The sequence below is a fragment of the Oncorhynchus mykiss genome, chromosome 1 (assembly GCF_013265735.2).
Source record: "Oncorhynchus mykiss isolate Arlee chromosome 1, USDA_OmykA_1.1, whole genome shotgun sequence".
Lineage (NCBI taxonomy): Eukaryota > Metazoa > Chordata > Actinopteri > Salmoniformes > Salmonidae > Oncorhynchus > Oncorhynchus mykiss.
The window spans coordinates 48,270,751-48,289,772 of NC_048565.1; the positions used below are offsets into that span (position 1 = coordinate 48,270,751).

General features: G+C 42.0%; 1 protein-coding gene across 2 annotated transcripts in view; it reads left to right on the forward strand.

The window, feature by feature from the left end:
• Positions 1-18,811, forward strand: part of LOC110524253 (transcription initiation factor TFIID subunit 4) — a 32,695-nt gene extending 13,884 nt beyond the window's left edge. For both annotated transcript variants that reach the window (XM_036979133.1, XM_036979138.1), the window contains exons 13-15: positions 4,696-4,752; positions 10,363-10,485; positions 16,851-18,811. In XM_036979133.1, the coding sequence (XP_036835028.1) occupies positions 4,696-4,752; positions 10,363-10,485; positions 16,851-17,012 (342 nt within the window). In that variant the 3' untranslated portion in view covers positions 17,013-18,811. The remainder of the gene's footprint in view (positions 1-4,695; positions 4,753-10,362; positions 10,486-16,850) is intronic.
• The last annotated feature ends 211 nt before the right edge of the window (positions 18,812-19,022 follow it).

The window sequence follows — 19,022 nt, forward strand, 5'->3', positions numbered from 1 at the left end:
GCAGGTAGCGGTTTTTAGCAGAGCACTTGGAAAGGACGCAGAGCTCCGGAGAGGTGCACAAGCACCGCTCCATGAGCGGTGAGCGGGATTTCCGACCGCTCAACTCCACTCACATACTCTGCTGGTGAGTAACGCAGGCCATGGAAGAACTGGGACACCTTCAGCTTCCAGGAATTGTGTACAGATCCTTATGACATGTGGGGTCGTACATTATCACGCTGAAAACGTGTGATGGCGGCGGATGATTGGCACGACAACGGGCCTCAGGATCTCGCCACGGTATCTCTGTGCATTCAAATTGCCAGCGGTAAAATGCAATTGTGTTTGTTGTCTGTAGCTTATGCCTGCCCATACCATAACGCCACCACCAACATGGAGCTTTCTGTTCACAACTTTGACATCAGCAGACCGCTCGCCCACATGATGCCGTACACGCTGCTTGCCATCTACCCGGTACAGTTGAAACCTGGATTCATCTGTTACGAGCACACTTCTCCAAAGTGCAAGTGGCCATCGACGGTGGGAATTTACCCATTGAAGTCGGTTACAACGCCCATCTGCAGTAAGGTCAAGACCCTGGTGAGGACGATGAACACGCAGATGAGCTTCCCTGGGATGGTTTGTGCAGAAACTATTTGGTTGTGGAAACCCACAGTTTCATCAGCTATCCAGATAAATGGTCTCAGACGATCCCGCAGGGGAAAATAAAAACGTGGTCTGCGATTGTGAGGCTGGTTGGACGTACTGCCAAAATTAATACAATTATGTTGGAGGCGGCTTATAGTAGAGAAATGAACATTCAATTCTCTGCCAACAGCATCTGGTGGACATTCCTGTAGTCAGAATGCCAATTGCACGCTCCCTCAACTTGAGACATTGATCATGCTCTTTAATCAGGTTCTGTGTCACACCTGTAAGGTGGATGGATTATCTTGGAAATGCGCATTAACAGGGATGGAAAGAAATTTGTGCACCCAATTTCAATTTTATTTCAGCTATTGAAACATGGGACCAACATTGCGTTTTTTAAAATATTTTTGTTCAGTATATAATTGACTAAAAGTGAAAAACCAATACTTCTCTTCCCACACCAGATGCATAATCTTTATCAGTAGTTCAGAACAATAACTGTAATATACTATAACAGTGTTCTACAGCCCACATTGGTGCTATGATCTGTGGCTGTGACTGTAATGGAATTTTGGATGACGGTAATTGGTTAGCTAAATGACGCGGTCTCATTAATAACCGTTCAAATAGCAATAGACTTTTGGTAAAAAAAAAGCAAAAAATGTGTTTTTATTTAGGAAATCTGTTCCCAAGTATTGCCACACAAAAAAAAAAAAAAAAGATGTGATCGCGTGTCAATGTAATCATCAAGGTATGAAATTATTATTTTCAGATACAATCTCTTTTTGGGCTTAGTTGTGTTCAATTTGCAGAGTACAATTTTATTATAATTATTTTGCGCCCCCCGATTATTTTCCTGCCGCTGAAGTTGTACCTTTCCAAGTTTAGAAGAAGTGACTGCTAAATGCTAACTCCCTTATCTTATAAGCCATTTCTGTATGCATAGCTAGCACACAGAAATTGGTGCTTGTAGTCAGTCGTTGTTAACTGTTGATTGGTGACTATGGCATGAACATATATTGGGGTTGACATCCATACAAGCATTTTCTACTCCGAACTCAACATAGTGTGAGATGCAAGTCGGAAGTTCACATACACCTTAGCCAAATACATTTAAACTCAGTTTTTCACAATTCCTGACATTTAATCAAAATAAAAATTAATTGCCTTAGGTCAGTTAGGATCACCACTTTATTTTAAGAATGCGAAATGTCAGAATAATAGTAGAGTGATTTATTTCAGCTTTTATTTCTTTCATCACATTCCCAGTGGGTCAGAAGTTTACATCCACTCAATTAGTATTTGAAAGCATTGCCTTTAAATTGTTTAACTTGGATCAAACGTTTAGGATAGCCTTCCACAAGCTTCCCACAATAAGTTGGGTGAATTTTGGCCCATTCCTCCTGACAGAGCTGGTGTAACTGAGTCAGTTTTGTGATGGCCACTCCAATACCTTGACTTGGTTGTCCTTAAGCCATTTTGCCACAACTTTGGAAGTATGCTTGGGATCATTGTCCATTTGCAAGACCCATTTGCGACTAAGCTTTAACTTCCTGACTGACGTCTTGAGATGTTGCTTCAATATATTCACATAATTTTCTTGCCTCATGATGCCATCTATTTTGTGAAGTGCACCAGTCCCTCCTGTAGCATAGTTCCCGCACAACATGCTGCTGCCACCCCTGTGCTTCACGGTTGGAATGGTGTTTTTCGGCTTGCAAGCCTCCCCCTTTTCCTCCCAACATAACGATGGTCATTATGGCCAAACAGTTTTATTTTTGTTTCACCAGACCAGAGGACATTTCTCCAAAAAGTGCGATCTTTGTCCCCATGTGCCGTTGCAAACCGTAGTCTGGCTTTTTTTATGGCGGTTTTGGAGCAGTGGCTTCTTCCTTGCTGAGCGGCCTTTCAGGTTATGTTGATATAGGCCTGGTTTTACTGTGGATATAGATACTTTTGTACCTGTTTCTTCCAGCATCTTCACAAGGTCCTTTGCTGTTGTTCTGGAATTGATTTGCACTTTTCACCAAAGTACATTCATCTCTAGGAGACAGAACGCGTTTTTATTTCCTGAGCGGTATGAGTGCTGCGTGGTCCCATGGCGTTTGTACTTGCGTACTATTGTTTGTACAGATGAATGTGGTACCTTCAGGCATTTGGAAATTGCTCCCAAGGATGAACCAGACTTGTGGAGGTCAACAATTTTTCTTCTGAGGTCTTGGCTGATTTATTTTTTATTTTCCAATGATGATTGAAATACCTCCAATTGACTCAAATGATGTCAATTAGAAGCTTCTAAAGCCATGACATCGTTTTCTGGAATTTTCCAAGCTGTTTAAAGGCACATTCAACTTAGTTAATGTAAACTTTTGACCCATTGGAATTGTGATATAGTGAAATATAAGTGAAATAATCTGTCAACAATTGTTACTTGTGTTACTTGTGTCATGCACAAAGTAGATGACCTAACCGACTTGCCAAAACTATAGTTTGTTAACAAGAAATGTGTGGAGTGGTTGAAAAACAAGTTTTAATGACTCCAACCTAAGTGTATGTAAACTTCCGTCTTCAACTGAATGAACAATAGCCTAAATGTAGGAACATTTTGTAGGGGGGGGCAATGATATTCATGATCTTTCCCCCACGCATTTCCATGTCATTTCCATTGACCTCTTTACCACATCTATTACGAGTGTACCCATGAGTTTACCAGTCCAATTGCCAGGGTTAGAGGTTCCACACCCTTTCTATTTCTACGTGTGCTGCTTCTGCATTGTGGGGGTGTTGCCTCAGGCTAGTGGTTCTCAAACCTCTCCTCGTGGACCTTCCCAGACGTTTCACAATTGTTTGTTGTTGCTCTGAACTAGCTCACCTGATTCAACTAGTCATGGGCTTGGTGATTTTAGTTGACAAGTTGAATCAGGTGTGCCGGCTCTGTAATAGATCAAATGCATGGAACGGCTGGGGGTCCCCGAGGAGAGGTTTGAACCACTGGCCGAGAACCGGAGACTAATTTGCTTGTTTCAGCAAGGCGCAACAACGTTTCTTCACGCTGTTAATGTTACCGCAGAAACGGACTCAACCTCAAAGAATGCCCGTGGCCGTCCTGTCTTAGGTCAGCTGTTGGTTCCTAAAGACAATATTTTATCTTCTTGTCGGTCTTTGTCCATAACCATTGGTTACGCAGTTATATAGTTATTGGGCCCAGCCCTACAAGCTACAAAAAATCGATTCTAATCTTATTTGACACATGCGCCGAATACAACAGGTGTAGACTTTACAGTGCAATGTTTTGCTTACGAGCCCTAACCAAGAATGCAGGGTTAAAAAGTAAAACATTTAAAAGTGAGAAAAATGTGCTAGATAAAAATAGTAACACAATATAGCAATAACCAAGCTATATACAAGGAGTACTGGGACCGAGTCAATGTGCAGGGGTACAAGGTAATTGAGATATGTACATCTAGGTAGTGGTAAAAGTGACTCGGCAATCAGAATAGATAATATACAGAATAGCAGCACTCTGTGTTTGGCGTCAATATGCGTGTGTGTTGTAGTATGTGTGAGTGTGCATAGAGCCTGTGCAAGAGCCTGTGCAAGTTAAAAAGGGGGGGTCAATGCATATAGTCAGAGTAGCAATTTGATTAACTCTTCAGCAGTCTTATGGCTTGGGGGTAAAAGCTGTTCAGTAGCCTTTTGGTCCCAGACTTGGCTCTCCGGTACCGCTTGCCGTGCGGTACCAGAGAGAAAAGTCTCTGACTTGGGTGGCTTGAGTCTTTGACAATTTTCTGCCTTCTTCTGACACCGCCTGGTATAGAGGATTTGGATGGCCGGGAGCTCTGCCCCAGTGAGGTCCTGGGCCGTACATATTTTTTCAGGGGGAAGAGGGGTTGTCGTGCCCTCTTCACAACTGTCTTTGTTGTATTTGGACCATTTTATAGGTCCTTAGTAATGCGGACACCGAGGAACTTGAAGCTCTTCCTCTCATGACAAGGTATCCACCTCCCCTGTCTCTCTCTCTCCCCCTCTGTCTCTCCTTCTAACCCGTGTTTCTCTCAAATATAGAGTCGCGCCAGGCAGGAGGACCCAGAGCAAGCTCGGTTGAAGGCGAAAGCTAAAGAGGTTAGTGCTTCATTTTTGTTTCCATCCACATACCAACACATCAAAGCAGTTGACACTCAGTATCATTATCGATGTACAATATCCCAAAATACACACATTTTATATATATAGTCCATATAGACCCCCCCACCCCAACCATGCCCATATTTGAGGCTAGCTCTCCCCATATTATAGCTTTGCCTTGGGGCACACTCTGTTTGGACAGTGTTTCGCCACATCGACCCAGAGGGGGCTCTGTGCCTTGGGGCATCATCCATAAAAATCAGGAAAGGGGAGCCCAAGTCAGGACATGTTGCTGTAGTACCGTAGAAGTCACCTAATCAGTCTTTTGTTTAGCTTGATCATTTTTGTTAGTGATGGACTTGAACAAAGGCATGTAAAGCCAAGTTGCTCCCCAGGTGGAGGGTTGGCCACACCTGGTTTGATGTTTGGTATTTTATTAGGATCCCAATTAGCTGTTGCAAAAGCAGCAGCTACTCTTCCTGGGGTCCACACGAAACATGAAACATAATACAGAACATCATTAGACAAGAACAGCTCAAAGACAGAACTACCTACATTATTTTTAAAGGCACATACAGCCTACATATCAATGCATACACACAAACTATCTAGGTCAAATAGGGGAGAGGCGTTGTGTTGCTTTATCTGTTTATTTGAGCAATATGAGATGGAAGGAAGTTCCATGCAGTTAGGGGTCTATATAAGACTGTACGCTTTCTTGAATTTGGGGACTGTGAAAAGACTGCTGGTGGCATGTCTGGTGGGATAAGTGTGTGTGTGTCAGAGCTGTGTGTAAGTAGACTATGCAAACAATTTGGGATTTTCAACACATTAGTGTTTCTTATAAAAAAAGAAGTGACGCCGTCAGTCTCTCCTCAATTCTTTGCCAAAAGAGACCAGCAATGCATAGTATTTATATCAGCCCTCTGTCTACCCCCAAGAGTAGACAAAACTAGAGCCTGCAGAACTTGCTTCTTGTAGTGGTGTCAAAAAAGCAGAGCATCTCTTTATTACGGCCAGACCTCTCCCCATCTTTACAACCATTGCATCTATATGTTTTGACCATGACAGTTTACAATCTAAAGTAACAGAAAGTAATTTAGTCTCCTCAACTTGTTCAACAGCCACACCATTCATTACCAGATTCAACTGAGGGCTAGAGCTTAGGGAATGATTTGTACCAAATACTATGTTCTTAATTTTAGAGATGTTCAGGACCAGTTTATTACTGGCCACCCATTCCAAAACAGACTGCAACTCTTTGTTAAGGGTTTCAGTGACTTCATTAGCTGTGGTTGCTGATGCGTATATGGTTGAATCATCAGCATACATGGACACACATGCTTTTTTTATGCCAGTGGCAGGTTATTGGTAAAAATAGAAAAGAGGGCCTAGAGAGCTGCCCTGCGGTACACAACACTTTACATGTTTCCCCATCTCTTTCAACCATACAGTTTTTCAATTCTGCATCAATCCATGGAGCCTTAACAGTTCTAACAGTCAGTTTTTTAATAACTTCTTAGGGCTGCAATCCCATTAACGGGATCGATATGACAACAGCCAGTGAAAGTGCAGGGCGCCAAATTCAAAACAATAGAAATCTCATAATTAAAATTCCTTAAACATACATGTATCTTATACCGTTTTAAAGGTGATCTTGTTAATCCCACCACAGTGTCCAATTTCAAATAGGCTTTACAGCAAAAGCACCACAAACTATTGTTAGGTCACCACCAACTCACAAAGATTCAGCCATTTTTCCAGCCAAAGAGAGGAGTCACAAAAAGCACAAATAGAGAAAATGAATCACTAGCCTTTGATGATCTTCATCAGATGACACTCATAGGACTTAATGTTACACAATACATGTATGTTTTGTTTGATAATATCCATTATTTATGTCCAAGTAGCTAATTTTGTTAGCGCGTTTAGTACACAAATCCAAACGCTTGTGCAGGTCCAGCCGAACGTCGGACGAAAACTTATTATATTATAACTTATATTAATTATTATATTAAGTTATATTACAGGTTGAAGAAACTTGTCAAACTAAGTATAGAATCTATCTTTAGGATGTTGTTATCATAAATCTTCAATAACGTTCCAACCGGAGAATTCCTATGTCTGTAGAAAAGCCATGGAACGCAGGTCGCTATCATGTGAAATGCGCGTGACCAGGACCTGGCTCTCTGCCAGACCACTGACTCAAACAGCTCCCATCCGGCTCCACTTCACAGTAGAAGCCTCATTCAAGTTTCTAAAGACGGTTGACATCTAGTGGAAGCCTTAGGAAGTGCAACATAACCAATATCAATATATTCAATAGGGGCTGGGTTGAAAATTGACCAACCTCAGATTTCCCACTTCCTGTTTGGATTTCTTCTCAGGTTTTTGCCTGCCATATGAGTTATGTTATACTCACAGACATCATTCAAACAATTTTAGAAACTTCTATCGAATACTAATAATAATATGCATATATTAGCAACTGTGACTGAGGAGCAGGCCGTTTACTCTGGGCACCTTTCATCCAAGCTACTCAATACTGCCCCTGCAGCCATAAGAAGTTTAACAGGTGCAATTTCATAAATTCATGAAGTGCAGCGTCTGGATGCTCCTTATTAATCACATCAGACCAACAAATATTTTTTAGGAGTCACAGCAAAATCTATTGTATACCTTTTTAGGCCCAGCTGTTGGAACCTTGGCTTTCCTGGATATAGCCACTACTGTATATTGTTATCACTGCATCCAATGGGTACGAATACAGCTTTAGAACAAAGTCTACAGTATTAGTAAAAATGTGATCAATACATGTGGATGGTCTTGTTCCTGTAGTGTTTGTAAACACTCTGGTAGGTTGATTAATAACCTGAACCAGATAACAGGCACTGGTTACAGTGAGAAGCTTCCTTTTGAGCAGACCGCTTGATGAAAACCGGTTCAAGTCCCCAAGAAAATAGACTTCTCTGTTTACATCACGTATGCTATCAAGCATTTCAATAACACTTCAATAACACTTGACATGTCTTTTCTAAGCATTACAGGGATATGGCTCTGAATATATACAGCAACACCTCCCCATAAGCATTTATGTCTCTTCTATAGATGTTATATCCTTGTATTGCTACTGCTGTATCATCAAATGAATTATCTATGTCAAGAATAGAAAACTGGTTTTCATTCTCTCCTAATCAGGGACTGACTCAGACCTGAGACACCAGGTGGCCTCTGTCAAATCAATCTGTGACATACAGTTGAAGTTGGAAGTTTACATACACTTAGGTTGGAGTCATTAAAACTCGTTTTTCAACCACTCCACACATTTCTTGTTAAAAACTATAGTTTTGGCAAGTCGGTTAGGACATCTACTTTGTGCATGACACAATTCATTTTCCCAACAATTGTTGACAGAGATTATTTCAGTTATAATTCACTATCACAATTCCAGTGGGTCAAAAGTTTACATATACTAAGTTGACTGTGCCTTTAAACAGCTTGGAAAATAACAGAAAATGTCATCATGGCTTTAGAAGCTTCTGATAGGCTAATTGACATTTGAGTCAATTGGAGGTGTACCTGTGGATGTATTTCAAGGCCTACCTTCAAACTTAGTGCCTCTTTGCTTGACATCATGGGAAAATCAAAAGAAATCAGCCAGGACCTCAGAAAAAAAATAATAGACCTCCACAAGTCTGGTTCATCCTTGGGAGCAATTTCCAAACTCCTGAAGGTACCATGTTCATCTGTACAAACAATAGTACGCATGTATAAACACCATGGGACCACGCAGCCGCCATACCGCTCAGGAAGGATACGCGTTCTGTCTCCTAGAGATGAACGTACTTTGGTGCGAAAAGTGCAAATCAGCAACAGCAAAAGACCTTGTGAAGATGCTGGAGGAAACGGGTAGAAAAGTATCTATATCCACATGACCTGAAAGGCCGCTCAGCAAGGAAGAAGCCACTGCTCCAAAACCACCATAAAAAAGCCAGACTACGGTTTGCAACTGCACATGGGGACAAAGATTGTACTTTTTGGAGAAATGTTCTCTGGTCTGATTAAACAAAAATAGAAGTGTTTGGCCATAATGACCATTGTTATGTTTGGAGGAAAAAGGGGAATGCTTGCAAGCTGAAGAACACCATCCCAACCGTGAAGCACGGGGGTGGCAGCATCATGTTGTGGGGTTGCTTTGCTGCAGGAGGGACTGGTGCACTTCACCAAATAGATGTATCATGAGGCAGGAAAATTATGTGAATATATTGAAGCAACATCTCAAGACATCAGTCAGGAAGTTAAAGCTTGGTCGCAAATGGGTCTTCCAAATGGACAATGACCCAAAGCATACTTCCAAAGTTGTGGCAAAATGGCTTAACAACAACAAAGTCAACGTATTGGAGTGGCCATCACAAAGCCCTGACCTCAATCCTATAGAAAATGTGTGGGCAGAACTGAAAAGGCGTGTGCGAGCAAGGAGGCCTACAAACATGACTTAGTTACACCAGCTCTGTCAGGAGGAATGGGCCAAAATTCACTCAACTCATTGTGGGAAGCTTGTGGAAGGCTACCCAAAATTTTGACCCGAGTTAAACAATTTAAAGGCAATGCTACCAAATACTAATTGAGTGTATGTAAACTTCTGACCTACTGGGAATGTGATGAAAGAAATACAAATAAAGCTGAAATAAATAATTCTCTCTACTATTCTGACATTTCACATTCTTAAAATAAAGTGGTGAGCCTAACTGACCTAAGATAGGGAATTTCTTACTAGGATTAAATGTCAGGAATAGTGAAAAACTGAGTTTAAATGTATTTGGCTAAGGTGTATGTAAACTTCCGACTTCAACTGTAAATAAATCATTACTACTACAAGGTAGAAAATAAAACCAGCACTACTTGGGCCCTCCAGTCCTCTGGCCTATGTGATCAAGACTAGTTTCTAGGATGTGCAGAGAGGCGTAACCTGGTTCTGCCTCTACCAATTTAATTTCTCAGACAGACAGGGACCTGACCAGAGGCAATGTTGGCTTACAGTGCACCACTCTCTGCCTTGTGCCCTCATAATATCTGAAGATACAATGCCCCCGTCACACACACACGCGCTCGCCTGCTTCTGGCCGCTGTTCCATCTTAACCTCCAGGGTCAGGTCTCAGCTCACTGTACCACATCACCAGTCTGTGTGTGTGCAGCACTTCCCTTTCAATTAGCATTAGTAACGTTGACATTAATGAGGACGTCAACGTTGCCTTGAATTATATCTTCTGTCGATTCCAGGCTCCCCCTTTGGAGCAGGCGCCTGTTTTAGTTTGTAGCACTAGCCTGCTGCAGAAGGATTTGTTTTCATGGCAGATGATAATAGCTCAATAATATGAAATGGTTGTAGTCAATGAATAGGCCCATTAGAGGCGTTTGTCCCGTATGATTTTCTCGGTGCCGTTTCATAAAGCTACTGTTCTTCTTCGCTCTGTATCACATCTCTCTGTTGTAGATGACAACTGTCTCCATTCCAGCTATTATGCCACCACGGATAGATCCTTTTCAGGATGTAAATCAGACAGGAGAGGTGTAAATGTCTGTGGCCCTCTCTTTTCCCCTCTTAGATGCAGCAGGCGGAGCAGGCCCAGATCCGGCAGCGTGAAGCCAACCTCACTGCCCTGGCTGCCATCGGTCCCCGCAAGAAACGCAAGATGGACTCGCCAGGGAGCTCCACATCGGGCACAGAGGTAAGGGTCCCTAAAATGTGGCAGTATGAAGGTGCTTATATTCTAAGTTTGATATCCTAATTTTCCAATGACTTTCACCCTCTGACTCTTCATCACATTATTGGGGGGGGGAAATGTGAACTCGCTTTTGAAGTAATGCCAAAAAAAGAAAGTGGACTTCTCTGCTCACAGTCATACACCTGTGTCATCAATGCACATCCCCCAGCACTCTCCCTATCCAGCAGAGAGCAGAGTGAATGTGACCAGAGTTGAGTGAAGAGGGTCAGCGTGGGCCTCTAGGCTTGTTGTGGGTGTCTGCACCACTCTACCCCCTCCAAGCCCCCTCTCCTCTCACCCCCTGAGAGGAGCCATAGATTTCAGCTCTGCAGAAATGAGCCTGGGGGGGGGGGGGACACACACACACAGCCTGGGGCGGCTGCAGTATGGGTGCCTCGGTCACACCCATCACCCCCTCCCACATCCAGCCCTGAGTTCTCCCCAAAGCGATTCCAGACAAAGGGCTCTGTGCGGGGTGAGAGCCCGGGATTAGGAGAGGGAGGGAATGCAAACTTTAGAGTGAACATTTTAGGGAGGGGAAGGTGTAATAATGAACTTTGCCATGGTGAAGTCATCTGAACGGCTAGCAAGCTTGTTGGTCAGTTGGTAGGTTAGCCAGTTGGTGAGCTAGCCAGGTAGTTCCAACAATACTGGGTGCCTTTTGAGAAGTGTAACTCTGTAAAAACAAATGTCCTAAAGAGCACATGTTCAACTTTATAAAAAACATGTTTTCCCATCTCAAGAGATTAAAAAATAAATAATACTATAGTAAGTGCCTATTAAGTGGCAAATAAAGTAACAGGGTTGACTGTAACAGGGTTGACTGTCATTTTATTCAGACATAACTCCCCTTGTGGCAGGGTGAATGGAAGCTTGTTGTGTGCAACAGGGAGTGAATGCAAGCTTCCCAAAAAAATGAAATTGTTCAAGTGTCTAGCCTGTCTATGCGTATCAAGGTTGACTTGTAATGCTCAAGCCGCTCAGTTTTCCACCACAAAACACTAATGGCCAAAAAGAACCAGTTCACCTGCTGTTACACTATGATTTGACCATTACATGTCCGATTTCAATTAGCAAGTTTCACCATATTAAAATGAAAGTTCAGTTCACATAACAGGGTTGACCTTAAAATGAGGGACAGATGTAAATAAATAATCATCTTCATAAATGACTGTCAAAGCAACACAATAACTAGGGCTTTACGATGGCGAAAACACAGAGGGACATGTCAAAATGGCACTTTAGCAGTTAATTATTCATGTTACATTTTTAAAAATTGAATTCTCCATGTGGTCTATATTAAAGGACACTTCTCTTAATATACAGTGCCTTGCGAAAGTATTCGGCCCCTTTGAACTTTGCGACCTTTTGCCACATTTCAGGCTTCAAACATAAAGATATAAAACTGTATTTTTTTGTGAAGAATCAACAACAAGTGGGACACAATCATGAACGACATTTATTGGATATTTCAAACTTTTTTAACAAATCAAAAACTGAAAAATTGGGCGTGCAAAATTATTCAGCCCCCTTAAGTTAATACTTTGTAGCGCCACCTTTTGCTGCGATTACAGCTGTAAGTCGCTTGGGGTATGTCTCTATCAGTTTTGCACATCGAGAGACTGACATTTTTTCCCATTCCTCCTTGCAAAACAGCTCGAGCTCAGTGAGGTTGGATGGGGAGCATTTGTGAACAGCAGTTTTCAGTTCTTTCCACAGATTCTCGATTGGATTCAGGTCTGGACTTTGACTTGGCCATTCTAACAACTGGATATGTTTGTTTTTGAACCATTCCATTGTAGATTTTGCTTTATGTTTTGGATCATTGTCTTGTTGGAAGACAAATCTCCGTCCCAGTCTCAGGTCTTTTGCAGACTCCATCAGGTTTTCTTCCAGAATGGTCCTGAATATGGCTCCATCCATCTTCCCATCAATTTTAACCATCTTCCCTGTCCCTGCTGAAGAAAAGCAGGCCCAAACCATGATGCTGCCACCACCATGTTTGACAGTGGGGATGGTGTGTTCAGCTGTGTTGCTTTTATGCCAAACATAACGTTTTGCATTGTTGCCAAAAAGTTCAATTTTGGTTTCATCTGACCAGAGCACCTTCTTCCACCTGTCTCCCAGGTGGCTTGTGGCAAACTTTAAACAACACTTTTTATGGATATCTTTAAGAAATGGCTTTCTTGCCACTCTTCCATAAAGGCCAGATTTGTGCAATATGCGACTGATTGTTGTCCTATGGACAGAGTCTCCCACCTCAGCTGTAGATCTCTGCAGTTCATCCAGAGTGATCATCGGCCTCTTGGCTGCATCTCTGATCAGTCTTCTCCTTGTATGAGCTGAAAGTTTAGAGGGACGGCCAGGTCTTGGTAGATTTGCAGTGGTCTGATACTCCTTCCATTTCAATATTATCGCTTGCACAGTGCTCCTTGGGATGTTTAAAGCTTGGGAAATCATTTTGTATCCAAATCCGGCTTTAAACTTCTTCACAACAGTATCTCAGACCTGCCTGGTGTGTTCCTTGTTCTTCATGATGCTCTCTGCGCTTTTAACGGACCTCTGAGACTATCACAGTGCAGGTGCATTTATACGGAGACTTGATTACACACAGGTGGATTGTATTTATCATCATTAGTCATTTAGGTCAACATTGGATCATTCAGAGATCCTCACTGAACTTCTGGAGAGAGTTTGCTGCACTGAAAGTAAAGGGGCTGAATAATTCTGCACGCCCAATATTTCAGTTTTTGAATTGTTAAAAAAGTTTGAAATATCCAATAAATGTCGTTCCACTTCATGATTGTGTCCCACTTGTTGATTCTTCACAAAAAAATACAGTTTAATATCTTTATGTTTGAAGCCTGAAATGTGGCAAAAGGTCGCAAAGTTCAAGGGGGCCGAATACTTTCGCAAGGCACTGTAACAGGTTTTTAAAATTCAATATTGGTGCACATTATTCTACTTAAAATATCAAAGGGACGCAAAAGGCACTCATTTTGTGGAACGACCCAGCTAGTCCCTCATCAGCTACTTTGCTTGCTAGTTTGTAAAATGGATATAAAGTTGCTAGTGGCTGCCTTAAAATGTAGTAAAGAAATTATAGAAAATATTCCTGATTTTAAAATGTGGAGTAGGAAAAAAATACTAATGTTTGATTCAATTTTAAGGCAGCAACATGTGCAAGGGGTGTGTAAACTCACTAGCCACTGTATAGGACTTCAGGCAGTTAGATATACAGGTAACTGCCAAAAATAAAGGAAACGCCAACACAAAGTGTCTTAATAGGGCGTTGGGCCACCACGAGCTGCCAGAACAGCTTCAATGTGCCTTGGCACAGATTATACAAGTGTCTGGAACGCTATTGGAGGGATGCAACACCATTCATCCACAATAAATTCCCATAATTTGGTGTTTTGTTGATGGTGATGGAAAACGCTGTTTCAGGCACCGCTCCAGAATCTCCCATAAGTGTTTTAATTAGGTTGAGATCTGGTGACTGACACACACACACACAAACCCTTTTAAACATCCCATGCTCCTTTTAAGACCTCTCCTTCAAAGTCACTGAGATTTATTTTAGCCATGGTAGCCAAAATAATGGGCAACTGGGGATTTCTATACATGGCCCTAAGCATGATGGGATGTTAATTGCTTAATTAACTAAAGGAACCACACCGGTGTGGAAGCACCTGCTTTCAATATACTTTGTCTCTCATTTACACAAGTGTTTACTTTATTTTGAAAGTCACCTGTATGTTAGTTGGGTAATTAGCAAGTAAACAAGGTAGTCCCCTCTGGGATGTTTATTTTCTACCGTAGGTAATGAGTAGTAATGCACAAAGGTTTCCTGGCTCCTCTGTTAGCATTTCCTCATACACTGTAATTCAGGCCCCTTGACTTTTTCCACATTTAAAAAAAAGTGAAAACAAATGTATTAAAAATAAAAAATAAACTGATTTATACACCATTTATACATAAGTATTCAGACCCTTTGCTATGAGACTCAATTGAGGTGCACCCTGTTTCCATTGATCATACTTGAGATGTTTCGACAACTGGATTGGAGTCCACCTGTGGTAAATTCAATTGATTGGACATGATTTGGAAAGGCACACACCTGTCTATATAAGGTCCCACAGTTGACAGTGCATATCAGAGCAAAAACCAAGCCATGAGGTCGAAGGAATTAGCGCTTCGAGATAGGATTGTGTTGAGGCACAGATCTGGGGAATACCGAAAAATGTCTGCAGCATTGAAGTTCCCCAAGAACACCGTGGCCTCCATCATTCTTAAATGGAAGAAGTTTGGAACCACCAAGACTCTTCCTAGAGCTGGCCGTCCGGCCAAACTGAGCATTTGGGGGAGGACTTTTGTCAGGGAGGTGACCAAGAACACGAGGGTCACTCTGACAGAGTTCCTCTGTGCAGATGAGAGAACCTTCCAGAAGGACAACGACCTAAAGCACACAGCCAAAACAACGCAGGAGTCACTTCGGGACAAGTCTCTGAATGTCCTGAAAATACCTGTGCAGGGACGCTCCCCATCCAGCCTGACAGAGCTTGAGAGGGTCTGCAGAGATGAATGGTAGAAACTCCCTAAATACAAGCGTGCCAAGCTTGTAGTGTCATACCCAAGAAGACTTGAGGCTGTAATCGCTGCCAAGTGCTTCAACAAAGTACTGAGTAAAGGGTCTAAATACTTGTAAATGTGATTTATTTTTAATTTTTAATAAATGTGCTAAAAAAATCTGTTTTTGCTTTGTCATTGTGTGTAGATTGATTCGGGGGAAAAACGATTTAATTCATTTTAGAATAAGGTTGTAACGTAACAAATTGTGGTCAAGGGGTCAGAATACTTTCCGAACGCACGGTACATACCCAAACGTTCTGAGGTGTTCGTGGCAGGCGGATGTGTCTGTCTCACCCTGACCACTCCTGCAGATGGGTGTTAAGGGGCCTGTTGGGGCGTCAACCTCAGGACAGATTAGTAACAAAGCAGGAAGCTTGGAGACGAGATTTCACGCCGGGATTCAATCCGATCACCCCTTTTCAACTATGCACCTTGAAGGCAATTCCTGTATTCACAAAGATTTGCATTTGTCAGCTGTCAGATTTTTTTTGAGATTTTCAGGAGCTCAATCAGAAATATTTGTCATCCTGTTATAAGGCGGATCTGATCGGAATGAATTTGGCCTTTAAGTCAGAAAACTAAATAACATTTGTAATGCGTTCTTCTCAATAGAGAAAAGTTATTTATCCACGGCCAACTTCCATCATACCTAATGTGAACAAGTTTCCTGTGTGATCAGACCGGTCAGAGTTATATCAAAAGAGGATCTTTGACTGATTTGAGTCGGAACGGTGATCTCGTGCAACCCATCACGCTTGATTGGAGTGTCTCCACTGGGTGTGTGATGTTGGGCATTCATTGTGCCAGTATGGAGTACACACCCATGTGTGTGTGTGTGTGTGTGTGTGTGTGGCGCGTGTGTGCAGGAGGTTACCACACCTGCAGGCTGTTAAGCTGTATAATGCTCTGATTGTGTTCCTGTATGAACCTGGAGCCTTATTCCAATCCTCCAGTGTCAGCTCCCTCCTCAGGCTCTCTGCACATAGAAGTAGAATATGGTACTAAACTCATTTTACATAATAGGAACCACCATTGTTTCACAAAATGGCCATTTCATGAAAGACATTTTCTAGTTCCCAAATGTTTTTCCCCTTGAGCCCCGATAATGAAATGTACCCATTGTCAACACCAGGCCCCAGTTAAGGAACCGCTGACTGGCTTGTAGCCTATCCGTTCCTGGATACATTACAGGGCTATTCAGTTGGGCACAATGTCACGGAGTTCACTAAGACATGTACAATTTTGTCACCCCATCAAACAAGCCTCAGGATATTTCAGTAGTGTGCACCACGCAGCATCAACTCAACCCACACTGTGTGATATCACATTGGTAATTGCGGCTCTTTTGAGTTTGTTGGAGTTGTCCCAAAATGGAGAGCATGGCATTTAGTGTGCACGGTAAGGGTGGGACCACTTCCCTCCAGCTGTACACACACCTTGTATGAAACTTAGGTGACACGCACAAGCCTGGGCTGTCAAAGGTTAATAGTGAGTGGGACAGGATAGGTGACAGTGAATTGATATTTCTCTGGTTAGACCACATCGCTTGTTCCCCCTGCCTGCATTACTATTGCTTGAGCCTCGATGTTGGCACACAGGCTGGATATCGCCAACACATATTTTAAGTAAATCGAAACGACCCTAAATCACTTACTAGCCGATCTAACTTTTGTAATGCCGTCCCTTTTTCTCCTCAGGTTGCTTTGGGTTCAGGGGCTGGCTCTTCCACAGCCGCCTCCTCCCGCCAACAGCTCCGTCAGCGGATCACGCGAGTCAATCTCAGGGACTTTATCTTCTGCCTGGAGCAGGAGAGGGTCACATCCCGGTCCTTACTGCTCTATAAGGCTCTCCTGAAGTAGTGGAGTCCCCCAGGGTTCTGGACTTGACCCAATACAAATTTGTGACAAGTTTCCCCTTAACCCCAACTCATATATACATACAAACACACACACACACACACGCATGCACACGTTCCCATACCACACTATCCTTTATCCCCCTAATCTGATACTAAGCAACCCCACGCCACCCCAACGTTGCCCCCTGATCATACAGCCCCTTTGGACAGGTACACTGCTGGCTCTACTCTTTCACTTGGCCACATCATTGTTCTCACATCAAGTCTAGTCTCATTCACTAGCTGTGTGCTTTACAATGCTGAGAGCCTCGAAGCTGGCAGGCGGGCACACACTCATTTTTTACAATGACTCCTGCTATGTACCTGACGAGGTGCCTTTTGAGTCTGTCCCAATCCGTTGCGTAATTCTCAAACAAAACCTACAGTTGTAAGATTTGTGTCAGGATCCTTGCTATTTTAGCCCAATGGCTACTCACTAAGGATGTTACATCACACCACAGATAGTTTTGACTGGATTTTCAAGAGGATTGTTTGGTCACCCTGGTTAGGATCTGTGCTCTCCAGATCAAAACCCACAAACACTTGTGTTATCTACGTTTTTCCAAACATTGAAAAGGAACCATTTCAAATTGAAAGATAATGTTTGCATTTTATGTACCATACAAGTACGGCGTTAAAAACTACAGGTTTTAATTCACCACACCATATAGTGAATGTTAGAGAAATCTATTGTCAGATAAATGTACAGAGTACTGTGATGCCTCATTTTAAAACAACAAATACATACAGTACTTACTAGTTCCAGACCTGGGTCAAATACTTTCAAATGATTGAGCTGTGCTCGATTTAGTTTGTCTGGTACAGTAGAACCAATGGAATAGTCCCATTAAATGCAAACGCCAAGCTAAATCAAGCGCACCTTAATTTGACCCAGGTCTGGCTGGTATACATGGTGGTTTAGGGTTCATATTACGATATTACTGCGCAGCATGCCTGATAGGTATTATGGCAGAATAGTGAAACATAAGATTATTATATATTTTTTTGTGTGTGTAAAGAGCCAACTCGGTTTATATATGGTTCATACGAAGACCCGTCTCTCCTATTGTAGACCGTGAATCTAGATAAATTACCAGTAGCCATTTTAAGATATTATTATTCAGACTCAAGCTCAGCACAGAACAGGGAGCTGGCTCTCTTATACACTCACTCAGGCTAATGAAATAAAGACGTCAACAAACAATGTTGTCATATTGAGCACCATTCCTATCATTTTCTTCTCAAGACCTTAAAATTCCATCCAGGATTTTTTTTTTTCTTTTTTCTCCCCCGCCTGGAAAGTCAGTCTCTTGCAGCACCGCGCAAACAAGATCTATAGTGTGCTTTGCTATGTTAATGCTGATCAACATCAAAATGATCTGTCGTGGCGATCAAGCAAGTATTTTTCTAATGCTAATTGTATACAACTGCTCATTTTTTGGGGGGGGTGAAAGTGTTTTTTTCCCCCCAGTTTGACTTTGGAATGACTGAAGGTTTTTAATGCTTTAAATGTATTTTTTTTACTGTAACAGGCATTTGTTTATATAGTGCATAGTTCTAATTGATCAATGAGATACAGCTGTGGTGTTAAGAGTCTGGGTCTTAGCACCTAGCTACAGTACCATCTGTTGAAGGACACATTTTTGTGACTATTTATATTTCCTACTATCTGTGTATTCAAACCTGACGCATTTCAGGCGATGCAATTTTACTATTGTTTGTACCTTTGCAAAAAAAATGAATAAAGAAAGTGACAAAGTACAAATAGCCGGATTTCTTTGATGGTACAGTACATTCGGAAAGTATTCAGACCCCATGACTTTTTCCACATTGTTACGTTAGTCTTATTCTAAAAATAGTTTATTTTCCTTCTCAATCTTAACAAAATACCCCATAATGACAAAGCGAAAACAGGTTAAAAAAATTACTGCAAATGTATTAAATAAAAACATACCTTATTTACATTAGTATT